At 34.3% G+C, this 18,589-nt stretch overlaps 1 protein-coding gene and 1 long non-coding RNA gene across 3 annotated transcripts; one reads left to right on the top strand and one right to left on the bottom strand.

Moving 5' to 3' along the window:
• Positions 1-1,327: 1,327 nt before the first annotated feature.
• LOC138335875 (uncharacterized) lies at positions 1,328-11,180 on the bottom strand. Of its 2 annotated transcripts, none has more exons than XM_069285050.1 (5): positions 11,030-11,180; positions 4,782-6,273; positions 4,062-4,266; positions 3,281-3,483; positions 1,328-2,753 (listed from the first exon to the last, which is right to left on the bottom strand). In XM_069285050.1, the coding sequence occupies exons 1-5, from the start codon at positions 11,081-11,083 to the stop codon at positions 2,179-2,181; spliced, it is 2,529 nt and encodes an 842-aa protein (XP_069141151.1). In that variant the 5' UTR covers positions 11,084-11,180; the 3' UTR covers positions 1,328-2,178. The 2 variants fall into 2 exon arrangements, with proteins under 2 accessions (XP_069141151.1, XP_069141152.1); XM_069285051.1 differs by lacking the exon at positions 11,030-11,180 and adding an exon at positions 7,573-7,709.
• LOC138335876 (uncharacterized) lies at positions 7,784-8,900 on the top strand. Its single transcript, XR_011210343.1, has 2 exons — positions 7,784-7,916; positions 8,471-8,900. It is a non-coding gene; the product is annotated as an uncharacterized lncRNA (long non-coding RNA).
• Positions 11,181-18,589: the final 7,409 nt, after the last annotated feature.

Genomic DNA, 18,589 nt, shown 5'->3' with positions numbered 1-18,589 from the left:
ATATGTATTCGAAGTCATCTTTAAGTATTTCCATATCTGTTTTACGTGTAAAAACTTTGGTATCATCGGCGAAAAATTAGGTTTCAGATTGCATCAGGTAGTCATTAAATTCCTATGGAACTCCTGATGAAATTTCAATCTAACTTAAATAGTCTATGTGGAACTATGTAAAAGGCTTTCTGGAAATTCATATAAAAACACAATTCATTGAATAAACTTTATCTTATGTTCCATTCTACTAGACCACGATTAAATCGTAGAGCAAGGGAAGTAATTCCGATAGATCTCTACATAATAATCATTTTCTTAAATAATTTTTTTTAGAATCTGTTTTTTCTTCTATGATACTACCACACTATTACAAATAACAAGGAACATATATAATGTGACATCTGGAAGTTGAAAAGGGAGACAACCAAATAACATCCCATCGTCCAGTAGTATTTATCTTAAAAATCTCTATTTTATAGGACACACTTACATTTATTCATACAGTAAATTTTGCATAGAACTACTATAGAATTACAATCTAATTAAAAACCTTTGGGATATTTCAAGTCTTTTCACTATGAGAGTATGGCCAATAAATTTTGTAAGTTCAAACCAAAAACAAAGAAGGGTATTATTACATGTACCAAAATAGATTTCACAAAGCCCTTAGGCAATATAAACCAGATGTGGTTCTTACCAGGTACATGTGTAAATGCTGCATTTTACGTAACAAGCCTATAAAGTATTGAACCAACTACATTTGTTAAAATATAACTTGCATTATGGCATTATAGTCATGTGATTTGTCATCAATTTCAGTGCTTCCAAGGCCTCTACAAATCGTGGATCAGGTTACTCTAATAATACCTAACCATTTTAGTAAGTGATTCTGATTCAGCAATCTTGCATGTTTACCCCACTATTTGCAGGTTTTCCTAAACTTCACAAACATACATGCATAACATTGTCAGTTTCACAATAAACTTAGACCCATGAATAAAATTAAAACCCCTTAGAATTCAAAAATAATTAATACAAGGTCATGCATGTGACCTCTATTAGCAATTTAAATTCCATATAGCGTATAGCGTGAAGGATTTTTTTATGGGGATGCAATTAATTATTTGAAATAATTTTGTTCTGAAGTAAAATAAGGTCAAACTTTTCAGTGATGGTAATGCAGAAGATAGTAGTGTAAATTGAATAACTCTTGTTAATAAAGAAAATACTAATTTGTTTCCTCCTATTTCTAATGCAAGGTAGATAAAAATGACCATACCTCGACGGTGCAGCACCCTCTAATAGGTGTGAAGAATAGATAAAACATAATCCATGAAAAGGCAATCAAGTTTTATTTATTCATGACTAAATTAGTCAAAGATATTATGAATAAATTTCTGTAACTTTTCTGATGATATTGTAAATCAAATAGTTCTGAACTTAAAACGAATAACAAGCTTCAGAGTGGACTTTGTCATATACAAATGTGGAAAGTGGACATCATTATGATTTATATAAAATGTTTATGAAAACATTATTTGTATAAATTAATAAAAGGAATTAAAACACTCGTTACTTTAAATATACCAGCAAACTTTTGTTGCTAATTTGATTCCACTTGGTAGATATGATCATAATTTTCAAAATTGTTTGTAACCAATATGGCACAAAATGCAATCCTACAAACCATGAAATCGTAACAAAGCTAGGAAATATACTTTTTTTTTTCTAATATAGGCAAATGGAATATATTGATGATAGTCTGCTTGGAGCACTTATATTTGAAATTTCAAGATATCTACCACAATAAAATCAGACATCACATTGCACATTTAAACATTAGCTAGTTAGCTACTCAAATGAAATATTATTCACTTAAAAATAAGTCAGATCATGTATGCTTCTCTCCTTATACCATGATAACTTGTACAGATAAAAGTAAAGCAAGAGGACCATATTTATTATAAAATAATACTTTGTATATTCTAAAAGTAAGGTAGAGTGTATGAGGTTTTTTTCTACTTGGATGATATAAATAATGTACATTTCACAAGTTAACAAGATTATCTGAGTTATTTCCCTTCTCATCTGATATACTGTATTAAAGGTATACAATCCGAGTTATTTCCCTTCTGAGGCGATATATTGTAAATTTAAACTTAGGTGTACAATCTCTGATTTATTGCCTTATTCAGATGATATAGCGTACTGTTTGGCTGTGGCATTAGCCAGAAGATTAAATGCTGAGAAGTCAACCGTAGCTACCACTTCCTGAGATTGGTCGACCATGGTGATCTGATAGACCTGGTCTGCGTCCTTATCCTTATCCTCGTCTACAGGCTGGGCACTACTACCCTTCAGGATGACCGTCTGATACTGTTGGTTTGTCCCCGTTTGTTGTTGTATCTTCTCCACCTCATTATTGATAACGGCCTGTAACTGCTCTAAGGCATCACTACCCAGTAAATTGTTTGTCTCCATTACATACGTTGTTGTTGTTGTTTCTTTAGGCTCCTCCTCGTTACTGACCGGCTCCACTACTTCCTGTTTCACTTCCTGTGCCTTGTGCTTCTTGAGGTGACGATGGTAGGTAGACTGGTCGTGGAACTTCTCTTCACACTTGTCACAACTATAAGGCTTGTTACCAATGTGAATGTTCAGGTGCTCATTGAGGTATTGTTGTCGTGTGAAACGTTTCGGACATATGTCACACTGGAATGGCTTTTCTCCCGTGTGTCGTAGGAGATGACGTTCTAGTTCCCCTACAATTCAGTAATCAAATATTTCAAATTCTTTGAATAACACAGACTTGTGGTTTGAGAAAATAAAGTCATTTTCTGTGGAAAATATGTCGTTACACTCACAACCACTTGGCATTAACAATCAATACCTATCAACAGGGGCAGATAACTTTCTAATATGTAACGACAAAATATAATTACAGTATATGGCCCAATGACTGCCCATCCCCCTTTTTGAGGCTTCCATTCCACTGACTTCAAATTAAATGCAGACTGAAACCAAGAAAACTGTAGATTTCTCTATTGATAAATGGCTTCCTGTGCCATAATTCTGTGAAATTATATCCCAACTACGTTTCTAAACCAATCAATCAAGTTGTAAACAATGAAAGGATCAAAACAAAAGAATTCTGAGATTTCACTTTATGATCATGGTTAGATGCTGTAATAGAGCGTTGTTTTGTTATGTGTACTTTTTTACCATAGATATTGGTCTTTTTACTTTAGAAATTACCTTTAAACATCAAACTGATCACACAATTGTTTACCTTTGGTAAAGAAGGAGAAGCTACAATCGGGACAGTTGAATGTCTTCTCCTGCAGGTGTCGTTTTCTGTGTGAGAGGAGATTGGCCCGTTGTCTGAAGGACTTGCCACACTCCTCACACAGATGTTTCTTGTCCCCAGTATGTATCATCATATGGGTGTGTAGTGTTACACTCTGGGTGAAGGCTCGGCCACAGGTAGGACATCTGATCAAATAATCATAATTAGTCACACAGGTAGGACATCTGATCAAATAATCATAATTAGTCACACAGGTAGGACATCTGATCAAATAATTATAATTAGTCACCAGTAGGACATCTGCATATGATCAAATAATCATAATTAGTCACACAGGTAGGACATCTGATCAAATAATCATAATTAGTCACACAGGTAGGACATCTGATCAAATAATCATAATTAGTCACACAGGTAGGACATCTGATCAAATAATCATAATTAGTCACACAGGTAGGACATCTGATCAAATAATCATAATTAGTCACACGGGTAGGACATCTGATCAAATAATCATAATTAGTCAAACCTTTAATACATAGTTCTCATATTTATTATCAAAAAACTCATTTGATATTTATTACTGGAACTTACAGTGGGACTTTTGTACACCAAAAGGGATCCACAGTTACTCTGTTCTAGCTTTTTTCCACATAAAGTTTTTACGTGGCATTGTACGATCAGCTCACTATAATTATTAACTTATATAATTAAAATGAAATGTTGATGATATAGATATATCTATAGCTAGTAAACAACTTACACATAAGGCTTCTCCCCAGTGTGAGTCCTTTTATGAATAACAAGGCTTTTCTTCTCAGTGAAGCTCTTCTCACAAAGATCACAAGTAAAAGGTTTCTCCCCCGTATGGCTCAGTTCATGGCGTTTCATGTTCTGCTTGGTTGTAAAAGTCTTATCACATTTTGTACATGGAAAAGGTCTGGCCCCAGTATGCTTTCTCTGGTGAACTAAAACAAATGGATTCTAAGTTTTAACCTAAATCTATAAACATATATATATATCTGCATGTACATGTTTAACTAGTCTAAATTTCTTTTTTTTTAATAAATTCTAAAACATTTTAAATATTGAAATTCTACTCCAATAACCTAGTTACATATATGTACAGTAATTGTTATATAACACTTATAGCTAGACCTGCCTTAGCAATCATCTCTGTATAAAGGGCACCTGCTTAGTAAGACCACTCTCCTATGTCCAATTTCAACACAATCCAACCTGGGTATAAAGACCAGACTGGCTATATATCTTCCTCTGTACTGGTGGCCTTCATAGACAGATATGACTGTAGAAACATTCATATACAGAATGAAAACTTGATAACATGTACATATAGAAGTAAACTTTACTTCCTTAACACTCCTAATCAGTCACTCTGTGTAATTTTATTAAGTTTATGAAATAAATGTTGTAGTTTGATTTTTGTATATGTCATTATGGTTACTTTAGCTAGATGACTTACCTAACAGTGCCCCAGAGTTTGATAACTGGACTCCACATATTTTACATTCCAAAGACACCTCAGTAGCCTCTTTATTTTTCTCAGCACGTATTCGTGGTGGCCTTGGCTGACGGAACTCTGGTTTTACCCTAACACTCCTTCTGCTTCTCCTACCTTTACTACTAAGCTTCTTAACATCTTCGTCACTGACCTCTTGGCCTTTATCATCGATTTCCTTGTCAATTTCGTCACCATATAGATAATCTAACACTTTATCTGGAGTCAGAATTTCACCTTCCATTAAATCACTATCCTTTTTCTGTTTGATTCGTTTACTTACTCTTTCTGAAGAAGAAGGTATTGCTCTTTTCCTTTTCTTTGTGCCACGACCAGACTGTGTATTATAGCTACCTGGAATACTAGAGTGTTCCTTGGGGTGTTGGTTATCGCTGATTTCATGAAGAACTTCATTATAACCATTCTTGGTAGATTTGTTATTATTACCAGCCTGTTCATGAAATACTTGAGGATCATTTTTGTGGTCGTCTTTCACAACATTTTCCACGGCATGAGTACTTTCTGAAATACTATCATCTACAAATTGGTACTCAAGAGATGATTGTTCCATTTTTACAGGAGAATAAGTTTGAAATTGTCCCTGTAATAACATACTCAGTTTTTCTGGTGTTAAAATATCTCCTTCTGCAAAGTCTGGTGGAAGATGTATTTCTATTGTTTGGCTATCTTCTCTAACTTCACACATAATTTCTGTAGGGGCAGCAACATCTTTTTTGAGTATGCTAACCATATTGTCCTTTGAAGGAGCATCTTCTGGAAGTGCTGCTATTCGTATGACATTGTCTTGATTGTCCAGATAACTTGTATCAGAAACATCTTCATTTGTCACATCCTCATCATCATAGTGATCACCATCGTCTAATGTGACCTCCTGCTGACAGGTAGTGTTTGTAAGCTGATCCTGACCAGCTGAAGAGATTGGTTCTGTGATATTTGATAGTTGAACAGGTGTTTCATTTGTGGTATTTATAAAATGAACAGATGTATCCTCAGGGAATGGTGCCACAGACAAACCCTGACTAATTATGGTGCTGGTGACAGCTTGAGGTCCTGTATTTTGATTAGAAGTAGATACTAAGTCCAGATAGTCCTGGATATCTACTGAAACCAGTTGTCCAGTCTCATTTGATGTGCCTTGTTCGATCACTTCACTAGTCTGTCCACCTGATGATGACTCTTTCCTGTGAATGTCGGTTTTATTGCTCTGATTTATAGCAGCATTGTCAGACTCCTGTTGAGTACTAGTGACTAATTTATCATTCTTCCTTTGACTATCACTTGTCTCCTCAATACTACCAGCATCTGTTTTAGTATTATCGATGTTATCTGATTTATTTAATGGATTGATAGTACTTGATATCACATTCCAGAAATCATGCAACTGTCGTCTTTGAGCATCAGGAATTAATGCAACCATTCCAACAGCTTCTTCCACCTAATTTGTAAATATAAAGAAAACAAATTAAACCTCCTTATAAGGACGCAGCCCTTTGTGCCCCAAGAAGTGCAGCACTTCTAAGGTAACATATACATGAGAGTTTAAGGGAAAAACCCAATCTTCAAAATCCAATCCTACATACCGACAGCTTCAGTTTGTGGCCACTATTTTATTTATACATATGGACAATAATGGGTAATCACCATTGGTAATCACCATGGATATGATGCTTTGAAAGAAGCTCATTATATAATCGAGCGGTTCAAATGCTCTTATGATCTGACAAATGTACATAGGGTTATCTTCATCCGGCAGAAGCTCAGTGCTATCGCTCTCTTTATTTGCAAGTGTTCAAGTGATTTGGACCACCTTCCAATATATTCAGCTGACTAAAAATGGAATATCTGTTACGGAAATAAAATTTCTTCGTTCTCAAATGGAGGTTTCCTTCTCAAATGGGGGTTTCGGGACAAGAATAGAATGTGATTATGATAAAAATATAAACAGAAAATTCAGCTCCGTTATTTCCATAAATTATACTTTTTAACATTGAATAATAAATGGTTACTGAAACATTTGGCTGCCCCATTTAAGGTTTTGCCTTCAGTCATATTATATGTATTAAAGTATTAAACATAACCTGTGCAGAAATCATAGTAACTGGTACATCATGGTAACTTGTCGCTCCAGTAATAGTTAAAATTCAACTAGTCTTTTTTATTAAACCTTGAAATGTATCACTTAACTGGTCCTGTTGATTTCCAGTTATCAACAAAAGACTATATCACACAAATCATGAATTCATAATATGTCTGTTAATTATAATTATAATATGACTGAAGGCAAGGCCTTAAAGGGCGCAGTTGTTTCAGTAATCATTAATTATGCAATGTTAAAAAGTTCCATTTATTGAAATAATGGAGCCGAATTTTCTGTTTATTTTTATTCAATTATTCACACTCTACCCTTGTCCCAAAACCCCCATAAGAGAAGAAAGAATTCTTTATTTCCTTAACAGATATTCCGTTTTTGGTCAGCTGATTATATTGGAAGGTGATCGATCACTTGAACGTTTCCAAAAAAAGAGCAACAGCACTGAGCTTCTGCCAGATGAAGATTACATTCGTCGGACCTTAAAAGCATTTGAACCGCTTGATTATATAATGAGCTGACCTTAAAGCATCGCATCCACACTGATTGGATTTTTTTACAGTGTGTAGAAAAAACTGAAGCTGTCAGTGTGTAGTATTGAATGTTTGAAGATCACCTTTTTTCTAATTTTCATGTATGTATTACCTTAGAAGTGCGCCCTTATCATGATAGTGTTCCAGCTAGGTCGGTTTAGCAGGGCGCGGCGCCCTGCCCTTAATTCCCAGCGCCCTGCCCTTTTTCCTAACGCCCTGCCCTTTTTCCCCATCGCCCTGCCCCTTTTTCGATTTCCCCATACTGTCCCGATATCGTCGGCTCAAATTCCGGACTTAGCAAGTCTAGCTAACACAACTTCCTGCTTCCTGTTTGCTCGCGCATATCATTGATGTCTTGAACTTTCGACTCACAATAAACAAATTTACAATGTTTTTATCTCGCCAAGAACTCAACAAATCGGCAAAGAAATATCACGATCTTTTGTGGATGTTCAGGTATGTAGTTATATGCAATTTTCGTCATATATTTTGATACATTTTTGCTTCGATTGCTTCAAAATCGGCGTGGCATTTTCGCGTGTCGGCTTTTCTTTGATGTGCAAAAAGTAAATAAATTCACAAAATAAGAAGCTTTATCGATCAAGAAGCGAGATTTTGAATTGGCAATTATTATTCTATGCCACCGATAACACTTTGGAATTGATATCTTGCGTAATTTGTCGTTTAATTATAGATTTTATGGTAGTGTGAGCCGTGAGGCATGGCTTCGTTAAGTCCAGGCACAAATCATCAAAATACACGGAGTTATTTCAGTCATCGAATTCCTCATTTAATTCTATACATTTATTTAAAATTAATTTGAACAAAAAAGTATTACTATAAGCCATTATATTCGTTCACTGCGTATAAAATACTTATTTATTTCATGACCAATAGGCCTATCTTAAACATTAATTCAGAGACATGCAATTTCAAATAATTAACATTGAGAATAAAATTTGAAGAATGGTCCAATTGTTTAATATTTTGGGTTTCTTTTCTATTTGTAGAGCTTCCTTCTACTCCATAGATGACAAATCTGATGCTGAGGACTAGTACTCCTGATGTCCAGCGCTAGCTTCACTTTTGAACACACTATTGTGTGTCAGTGATTTAGTGATGTGTGACAAATTTCCTAGGTTATATATACACATACTTTTATCAAAGAACTCTTTTTGAAGTCAATTACAATTGTTGTTAACTACTTAATTTGGACATGCAACTTTGTTACAATTTGTATATATTTTTTAATTTCAATTTATTAACTTCTTGATATCATGGATGAAAGTGTGTTTGTTTTAATATTGATAACTTGTAATGTCTGAGAGATGTGTAGGTATGTCTACTGAGTGCATGGTGAGATTACAGGGAGCTGTATATGTGGATACATTGTTTTCAACATTTACTTGTTGTTAAATAAATTTAATTTAATTGAAAGAATTTTGTTTCTTCTCTTTTCATTCTGTAAATCCATTCAAGCTCATGGATAGAACTAAATTCTGAAACAAAATGGTAAACACATGATCACTTAAAGACAAATTGTGGCAATTTATAATACATGTACTTATTTGGTAAATGTTACTTGATGCGAGACTGAATGGACTTTGTAAATGACAACACACATTGCAAAAACAAATATATGGAAGATGTTCTTGAAGTAAGACTTAAGGAATCAACAGAGAGTACAGAGACAACTACAGAACTGAAACAAAGCAGATTTTGTGGCATCCTGTTAATCCAAATAAAAAATAAACAAATTATTATCAAAACAGTCAACATTTTCTTTCTATGTCTCAGACATTTTGGAGAATTCACAAAACACTCCCAAAGTCTACTTGATGCCATAATATAGGTATTGATATTACAATCATTGATGATTATGATGCAATGATATACATATTATACAGTTGTTTCTGATATTAGCTGTATGTCGTATATAAAATGCCCTAAAAGTTTTATGTCGCGGAAAAAAATGCCCTTTTTTTGCCCAGCGCCCTGCCCTTTTCAAATCCTAGCTGGAACACTGATCATGATATGACATATTGTATATATATTAGAACATAAAGTTACTTTTTCTCAAGTTTTCATTGGCTCAGCCCCCGGATACTATTTAGCCACAGTCCCGGGACTATGGTTTCCAGCAGGACTGTGGTTTCCCGCGGGACTATGGTTTGGCGCACTTTTTGTTACGAACGTCATATTGACGAAAAATGACGTCACTGTCTCTATTTCTGCTGTTCACTGGCAAACAAGCAATGTGGGGCCAATGTTTTGCAAAACATAAATGCCAAGGTTTGGAAACTTGAATGCTGACGAACTTACAAAAGAACAAAATAGCAAATTGAACTGAGCAGGCAACAAAATATGCAGTGAGTGTTTTCAAAGATTTCTGCCTGGAAAATGTATTTAGATTTATACGCCTCTGACCATGGCCTTTCTAAACGTTAGACATGGCCGCACTCATTTAAATAAATTGTTATTGGTGATCGTACATAATTGTTTGTTTTATCATTTTTTTTTTCAATTCACTACGTACTCAAAAATTATTGCTTTTGAGGGCACTATGGTCTCATAGTGTTGTCTTGTGATGGCATAGTACCCTCGCCAACATATGATATATATCTTGGTGTGGCTAGGCATAGGCTTACCAAAAAGCCACAACATAGAAGTGCATAAATTCTAAGTTAATATTCAGTCTATTTTTGTCATTAGGTCTACACATCCCTATGCATACAGACAAATTGCAGCCACGAAAATTTGTCATTAGGTCTACACATCCCTATGCATACAGTCAAATTGCAGCCACGTAAAATATATTCCTTCTTCCAATACACCATCACACACTGGAATTTCCTCCCTGTGGCAACAGTACAGAACACTACACTGGAGGCTTCAAGGCAAACATAAACAACGTAGCCCTTGAATCCCCCACCCACAAATAAACACCTCATTTTTATCATGTTTTTAAAGATGCTCCACCGCCGACAGAGCATAAACGATATCAATCAATTTAAGAATAATTGGTGTTAAATCGTGTATATGTATGTCTAATTAACACAAAAACTAATACAAAATAATTTATTTTGCTTTTAGTGTGAGCGCAATCAATAGTTAATTCCATATGGAACATAGTGCAACAGATTTTTTCGGGATGCATTTAATTATTTTTAATATTTTTGCATTGAAGTAAAATTAGAAACTCAAACTTTTCAATGGTGGTAATGGTGTAAAGTAAGTAACTTTTGCAACTGAAGAAAAATACTAAATCGTATGCTTCTGTTTTTGATACGAAAAAATACCATTGTCAGCGGTGGAGCATCTTTAACCTATCTACTTTTATCAATTCCAGCACCAGAGAAAAAATGCACTGTATATAACCTCCTTCCCACGCCACTGTGCCGAATCGCCTTTAATCGTCACTATTAATATATTGACGGGTGGCGATTACATGAAGAAGACATGTTCTGCAATACAGTAGCTATAACGTTAGGCCTACATCCAATCACATTGGATGAATACATGGGTTATTGATGGGAATGGGATATGAACATGGCCATGAAATTTGTTACCTTAGATTTAAAAATCTGCAGAACGTCCTGTTCATTGGAGTGCTTCTCAGCCATCTTGGTGTTTAAATGGTGTATTTACAGTAACAAAAGTCTTATCCTATATCGATCAATGTACGACTACAGCAAACACCGCCATCTTGAATAACGCCACCTACGGCGTTTCAAGGGAGGTAATAGTGTAGAGAGACAACTAGGGCCTAATGACAGACCATGCATATGTCTCTGATATTGTGAATGAAATGTGTACAAACGATTTTGCCATAATGGATATTTTTCAAGACTTTTGTTAATTTATAAATAAATGTCTGAAGAGAAATTTATACAGAAATAATAAATAATCTGTTGTTGCTAATGAGAAAAAATGAATAAATACAGTAAAGCCTAACCTAACTGTCAAATGACAAATCTTCCAGGAAAATGTTTTCCTAAATTTAATTATAAATCCTCTCTGGAAAAATACAATATTTAAGTTATTGTAATTAAATTAAAATGGGACTTGTCTGTTGCAACAACACAGATATGTATACTGGTGTCCTATAAAATTTTGATCCCCATAGATTAGAATATACTTACCCGGATGAATATTTTATGCATAAAATATTCATCCGGGTAAGTATCCTATGGGGATCCAAATTTTATAGAACACCGGGTATCTTTAATATATAGCATCTAGACATCATATCCAGCAACACCAGATATGTGTACCTGGTATCTGTAATATATAGCATCTCCATGATATCCAACAACACCAGATATGTGTACCTGGTATCTGTAATATATAGCATCTCCATGATATCCAACAACACCAGATATGTGTACCTAGTATCTTGTAATATATAGCATCTACATCATATCCAACAACACCAGATATGTGTACCTGGTATCTGTAATATATAGCATCTCCATGATATCCACCTGTATATCTTTTATCTCTATCCTAATTCATCAACAACACCAGATATGTGTACTGGGTATCTGTAATATATAGCATCTCTATCATATCCAACAACACCAGATATGTGTACCTGGTATCTGTAATATATAGCATCTATACATCATATCCAGCTGTATTTCCTTTATCTCTATCCAAATTCATCAACAACACCAGATATGTGTACTGGGTATCTGTAATATATAGCATCTACATCATATCCAGCTGTATTTCCTTTATCTCTATCCAAATTCATCAACAACACCAGATATGTGTACTGTGTATCTGTAATATTTAGCATCTATACATCATATCCAGCTGTATTTCCTTTATCTCTATCCAAATTCATCAACAACACCAGATATGTGTACCTGGTATCTGTAATATATAGCATCTATACATCATATCCAGCTGTATTTCCTTTATCTCTATCCAAATTCATCAACAACACCAGATATGTGTACTGGGTATCTGTAATATATAGCATCTACATCATATCCAGCTGTATTTCTTTTATCTCTATCCAAATTCATCAACAACACCAGATATGTGTACCTGGTATCTGTAATATATAGCATCTATACATCATATCCAGCTGTATTTCCTTTATCTCTATCCAAATTCATCAACAACACCAGATATGTGTACCTGGTATCTGTAATATATAGCATCTATACATCATATCCAGCTGTATTTCCTTTATCTCTATCCAAATTCATCAACAACACCAGATATGTGTACTGGGTATCTGTAATATATAGCATCTCCATCATATCCAACAACACCAGATATGTATGTACCTGGTATCTGTAATATATAGCATCTATACATCATATCCAGCTGTATTTCCTTTATCTCTATCCTAATTCATCAACAACACCAGATATGTGTACTGGGTATCTGTAATATATAGCATCTATACATCATATCCAGCTGTATTTCTTTTATCTCTATCCAAATTCATCAACAACACCAGATATGTGTACCTGGTATCTGTAATATATAGCATCTATACATCATATCCAGCTGTATTTCCTTTACCTCTATCCTAATTCATCAACAACACCAGATATGTGTACCTGGTATCTGTAATATATAGCATCTACATCATATCCAGCTGTATTTCCTTTATCTCTATCCAAATTCATCAACAACACACCCGATATGTGTACCTGGTATCTGTAATATATAGCATCTATACATCATATCCAGCTGTATTTCCTTTATCTCTATCCTAATTCATCAACAACACCAGATATGTGTACCTGGTATCTGCAATATATATAGCATCCGCATCATATCCAACAACACCCGATATGTGTACCTGGTATCTGTAATATATAGCATCTATACATCATATCCAGCTGTATTTCCTTTATCTCTATTCAAATTCATCAACAACACCAGATATGTGTACCTGGTATCTGCAATATATATAGCATCTGCATCATATCCAACAACACCAGATATGTGTACTGTGTATCTGTAATATATAGCATCTTCATCATATCCAGCTGTATTTCCTTTATCTCTATTCAAATTCATCAACAACACCAGATATGTGTACCTGGTATCTGTAATATATAGCATCTATACATCATATCCAGCTGTATTTCCTTTATCTCTATCCAAATTCATCAACAACACCAGATATGTGTACTGGGTATCTGTAATATATAGCATCTATACATCATATCCAGCTGTATTTCCTTTATCTCTATCCAAATTCATCAACAACACCAGATATGTGTACCTGTGTATCTGTAATATATATAGCATCTATACATCATATCCAACAACACCAGATATGTGTACCTAGTATCTGTAATATATAGCATCTATACATCATATCCAGCTGTATTTCCTTTATCTCTATCCTAAATCATCAACAACACCAGATATGTGTACTGTGTATCTGTAATATATATAGCATCTCTATCATATCCAACAACACCAGATATGTGTACCTGGTATCTGTAATATATAGCATCTATACATCATATCCAGCTGTATTTCCTTTATCTCTATCCTAATTCATCAACAACACCAGATATGTGTACCTGGTATCTGCAATATATATAGCATCTGCATCATATCCAACAACACCCGATATGTGTACCTGGTATCTGTAATATATAGCATCTATACATCATATCCAGCTGTATTTCCTTTATCTCTATTCAAATTCATCAACAACACCAGATATGTGTACCTGGTATCTGCAATATATATAGCATCTGCATCATATCCAACAACACCAGATATGTGTACTGTGTATCTGTAATATATAGCATCTTCATCATATCCAGCTGTATTTCCTTTATCTCTATTCAAATTCATCAACAACACCAGATATGTGTACCTGGTATCTGTAATATATAGCATCTATACATCATATCCAACTGTATTTCCTTTATCTCTATCCTAATTCATCAACAACACCAGATATGTGTACCTGGTATCTGTAATATATAGCATCTCTCATCCATATTCCTTAATCCTATCATCAACACCAGATATGTGTACCTGGTATCTGTAATATATAGCATCTATACATCATATCCAGCTTTATTTCCTTTATCTCTATTCAAATTCATCAACAACACCAGATATGTGTACTGGTATCTGTAATATATAGCATCTCTATCATATCCAACAACACCAGATATGTGTACCTGGTATCTGTAATATATAGCATCTATACATCATATCCAGCTGTATTTCCTTTATCTCTATCCTAAATCATCAACAACACCAGATATGTGTACCTGGTATCTGTAATATATAGCATCTCTATCATATCCAACAACACCAGATATGTGTACCTGGTATCTGTAATATATAGCATCTATACATCATATCCAGCTGTATTTCCTTTATCTCTATCCTAATTCATCAACAACACCAGATATGTGTACCTGGTATCTGTAATATATAGCATCTGCATCATATCCAACAACACCCGATATGTGTACCTGGTATCTGTAATATATAGCATCTATACATCATATCCAGCTGTATTTCCTTTATCTCTATTCAAATTCATCAACAACACCAGATATGTGTACCTGGTATCTGCAATATATATAGCATCTGCATCATATCCAACAACACCAGATATGTGTACTGTGTATCTGTAATATATAGCATCTTCTTCATCATATCCAGCTGTATTTCCTTTATCTCTATTCAAATTCATCAACAACACCAGATATGTGTACCTGGTATCTGTAATATATAGCATCTATACATCATATCCAGCTGTATTTCCTTTATCTCTATCCAAATTCATCAACAACACCAGATATGTGTACTGGGTATCTGTAATATATAGCATCTCTATCATATCCAACAACACCAGATACATGTGTACCTGGTATCTATCTACATCATATCCAGCTGTATTTCCTTTATCTCTATCCAAATTCATCAACAACACCAGATATGTGTACCTGGTATCTGTAATATATAGCATCTATACATCATATCCAGCTGTATTTCCTTTATCTCTATCCAAATTCATCAACAACACCAGATATGTGTACTGGGTATCTGTAATATATAGCATCTCCATCATATCCAACAACACCAGATATGTGTACCTGGTATCTGTAATATATAGCATCTATACATCATATCCAGCTGTATTTCCTTTATCTCTATCCTAAATCATCAACAACACCAGATATGTGTACTGTGTATCTGTAATATATAGCATCTACATCATATCCAACAACACCAGATATGTGTACCTGGTATCTGTAATATATAGCATCTATACATCATATCCAGCTGTATTTCCTTTATCTCTATCCTAATTCATCAACAACACCAGATATGTGTACCTGGTATCTGTAATATATAGCATCTATACATCATATCCAACAACACCAGATATATGTACTGGGTATCTGTAATATATAGCATCTATACATCATATCCAGCTGTATTTCCTTTATCTCTATCCAAATTCATCAACAACACCAGATATGTGTACCTGGTATCTGTAATATATAGCATCTGCATCATATCCAACAACAACAGATATATGTACTGGGTATCTGTAATATATAGCATCTTCATCATATCCAGCTGTATTTCCTTTATCTCTATTCAAATTCATCAACAACACCAGATATGTGTACCTGGTATCTGTAATATATAGCATCTATACATCAAATCCAGCTGTATTTCCTTTATCTCTATCCAAATTCATCAACAACACTCGATATGTGTACCTGGTATCTGTAATATATAGCATCTATACATCATATCCAGCTGTATTTCCTTTATCTCTATCCAAATTCATCAACAACACCAGATATGTGTACCTGGTATCTGTAATATATAGCATCTATACATCATATCCAGCTGTATTTCCTTTATCTCTATCCAAATTCATCAACAACACCAGATATGTGTACCTGGTATCTGTAATATATAGCATCTCTATCATATCCAACAACACCAGATATGTGTACCTGGTATCTGTAATATATAGCATCTATACATCATATCCAGCTTTATTTCCTTTATCTCTATCCTAAATCATCAACAACACCAGATATGTGTACTGGGTATCTGTAATATATAGCATCTCTATCATATCCAACAACACCAGATATGTGTACCTGGTATCTGTAATATATAGCATCTATACATCATATCCAGCTGTATTTCCTTTATCTCTATCCAAATTCATCAACAACACCAGATATGTGTACTGGGTATCTGTAATATATAGCATCTCTATCATATCCAACAACACCAGATATGTGTACCTGGTATCTGTAATATATAGCATCTATACATCATATCCAGCTGTATTTCCTTTATCTCTATCCTAATTCATCAACAACACCAGATATGTGTACCTGGTATCTGCAATATATATAGCATCTGCATCATATCCAACAACACCAGATATGTGTACTGTGTATCTGTAATATATAGCATCTTCATCATATCCAGCTGTATTTCCTTTATCTCTATTCAAATTCATCAACAACACCAGATATGTGTACCTGGTATCTGTAATATATAGCATCTATACATCATATCCAGCTGTATTTCCTTTATCTCTATCCAAATTCATCAACAACACCAGATATGTGTACCTGGTATCTGTAATATATAGCATCTACATCATATCCAGCTGTATTTCCTTTATCTCTATCCAAATTCATCAACAACACCAGATATGTGTACCTGGTATCTGTAATATATAGCATCTACATCATATCCAGCTGTATTTCCTTTATCTCTATCCAAATTCATCAACAACACCAGATATGTGTACCTGGTATCTGTAATATATAGCATCTCTATCATATCCAACAACACCAGATATGTGTACCTGGTATCTGTAATATATATAGCATCTATACATCATATCCAGCTTTATTTCCTTTATCTCTATCCTAAATCATCAACAACACCAGATATGTGTACTGTGTATCTGTAATATATAGCATCTCTATCATATCCAACAACACCAGATATGTGTACCTGGTATCTGTAATATATAGCATCTATACATCATATCCAGCTGTATTTCCTTTATCTCTATCCAAATTCATCAACAACACCAGATATGTGTACCTGGTATCTGTAATATATAGCATCTACATCATATCCAACAACACCAGATATGTGTACCTGGTATCTGTAATATATAGCATCTCCATGATATCCACCTGTATATCTTTTATCTCTATCCTAATTCATCAACAACACCAGATATGTGTACTGGGTATCTGTAATATATAGCATCTCTATCATATCCAACAACACCAGATATGTGTACCTGGTATCTGTAATATATAGCATCTATACATCATATCCAGCTGTATTTCCTTTATCTCTATCCAAATTCATCAACAACACCAGATATGTGTACCTGGTATCTGTAATATATAGCATCTATACATCAATCGCTTCATATCAACAACACCAGATATGTGTACCTGGTATCTGTAATATATAGCATCTATACATCATATCCAGCTGTATTTCCTTTATCTCTATCCAAATCATCAACAACACCAGATATGTGTACCTGGTATCTGTAATATATAGCATCTCTATCATATCCAACAACACCAGATATGTGTACCTGGTATCTGTAATATTAGCATCTATACATCATATCCAGCATTTCCTTTATCTCTATCCTTATTCATCAACAACACCAGATATGTGTACCTGGTATCTGCAATATATATAGCATCTGCATCATATCCAACAACACCAGATATGTGTACTGGTATCTGTAATATATAGCATCTATACATCATATCCAGCTGTATTTCCTTTATCTCTATCCAAATTCATCAACAACACCAGATATGTGTACCTGGTATCTGTAATATATAGCATCTACATCATATCCAGCTGTATTTCCTTTATCTCTATCCAAATTCATCAACAACACCAGATATGTGTACCTGGTATCTGTAATATATAGCATCTATACATCATATCCAGCTGTATTTCCTTTATCTCTATCCAAATTCATCAACAACACCAGATATGTGTACCTGGTATCTGTAATATATAGCATCTATACATCATATCCAGCTGTATTTCCTTTATCTCTATCCAAATTCATCAACAACACCAGATATGTG

Source organism: Argopecten irradians, chromosome 12, assembly GCF_041381155.1.
Source record: "Argopecten irradians isolate NY chromosome 12, Ai_NY, whole genome shotgun sequence".
In the NCBI taxonomy this organism is placed as follows: Eukaryota; Metazoa; Mollusca; class Bivalvia; order Pectinida; family Pectinidae; genus Argopecten; species Argopecten irradians.
The sequence above is the reverse complement of the archived record's forward strand: the minus strand, read 5'-3'. Positions and strand labels throughout refer to the sequence as shown.

Excerpts from the sequence above, each read along its gene's own strand:
- LOC138335875 (XM_069285050.1), bottom strand. The coding sequence starts at position 11,083 with ATGGCTGAGAAGCACTCCAATGAACAGGACGTTCTGCAGATTTTTAAA. Across the intron at positions 4,267-4,781 it reads AAACTCTGGGGCACTGTTAG|TTCACCAGAGAAAGCATACT; the intron begins GTAAGTCATCTA and ends CATTTGTTTTAG. Across the intron at positions 3,484-4,061 it reads ACTGGGGAGAAGCCTTATGT|ATGTCCTACCTGTGGCCGAG; the intron begins GTAAGTTGTTTA and ends TTATTTGATCAG.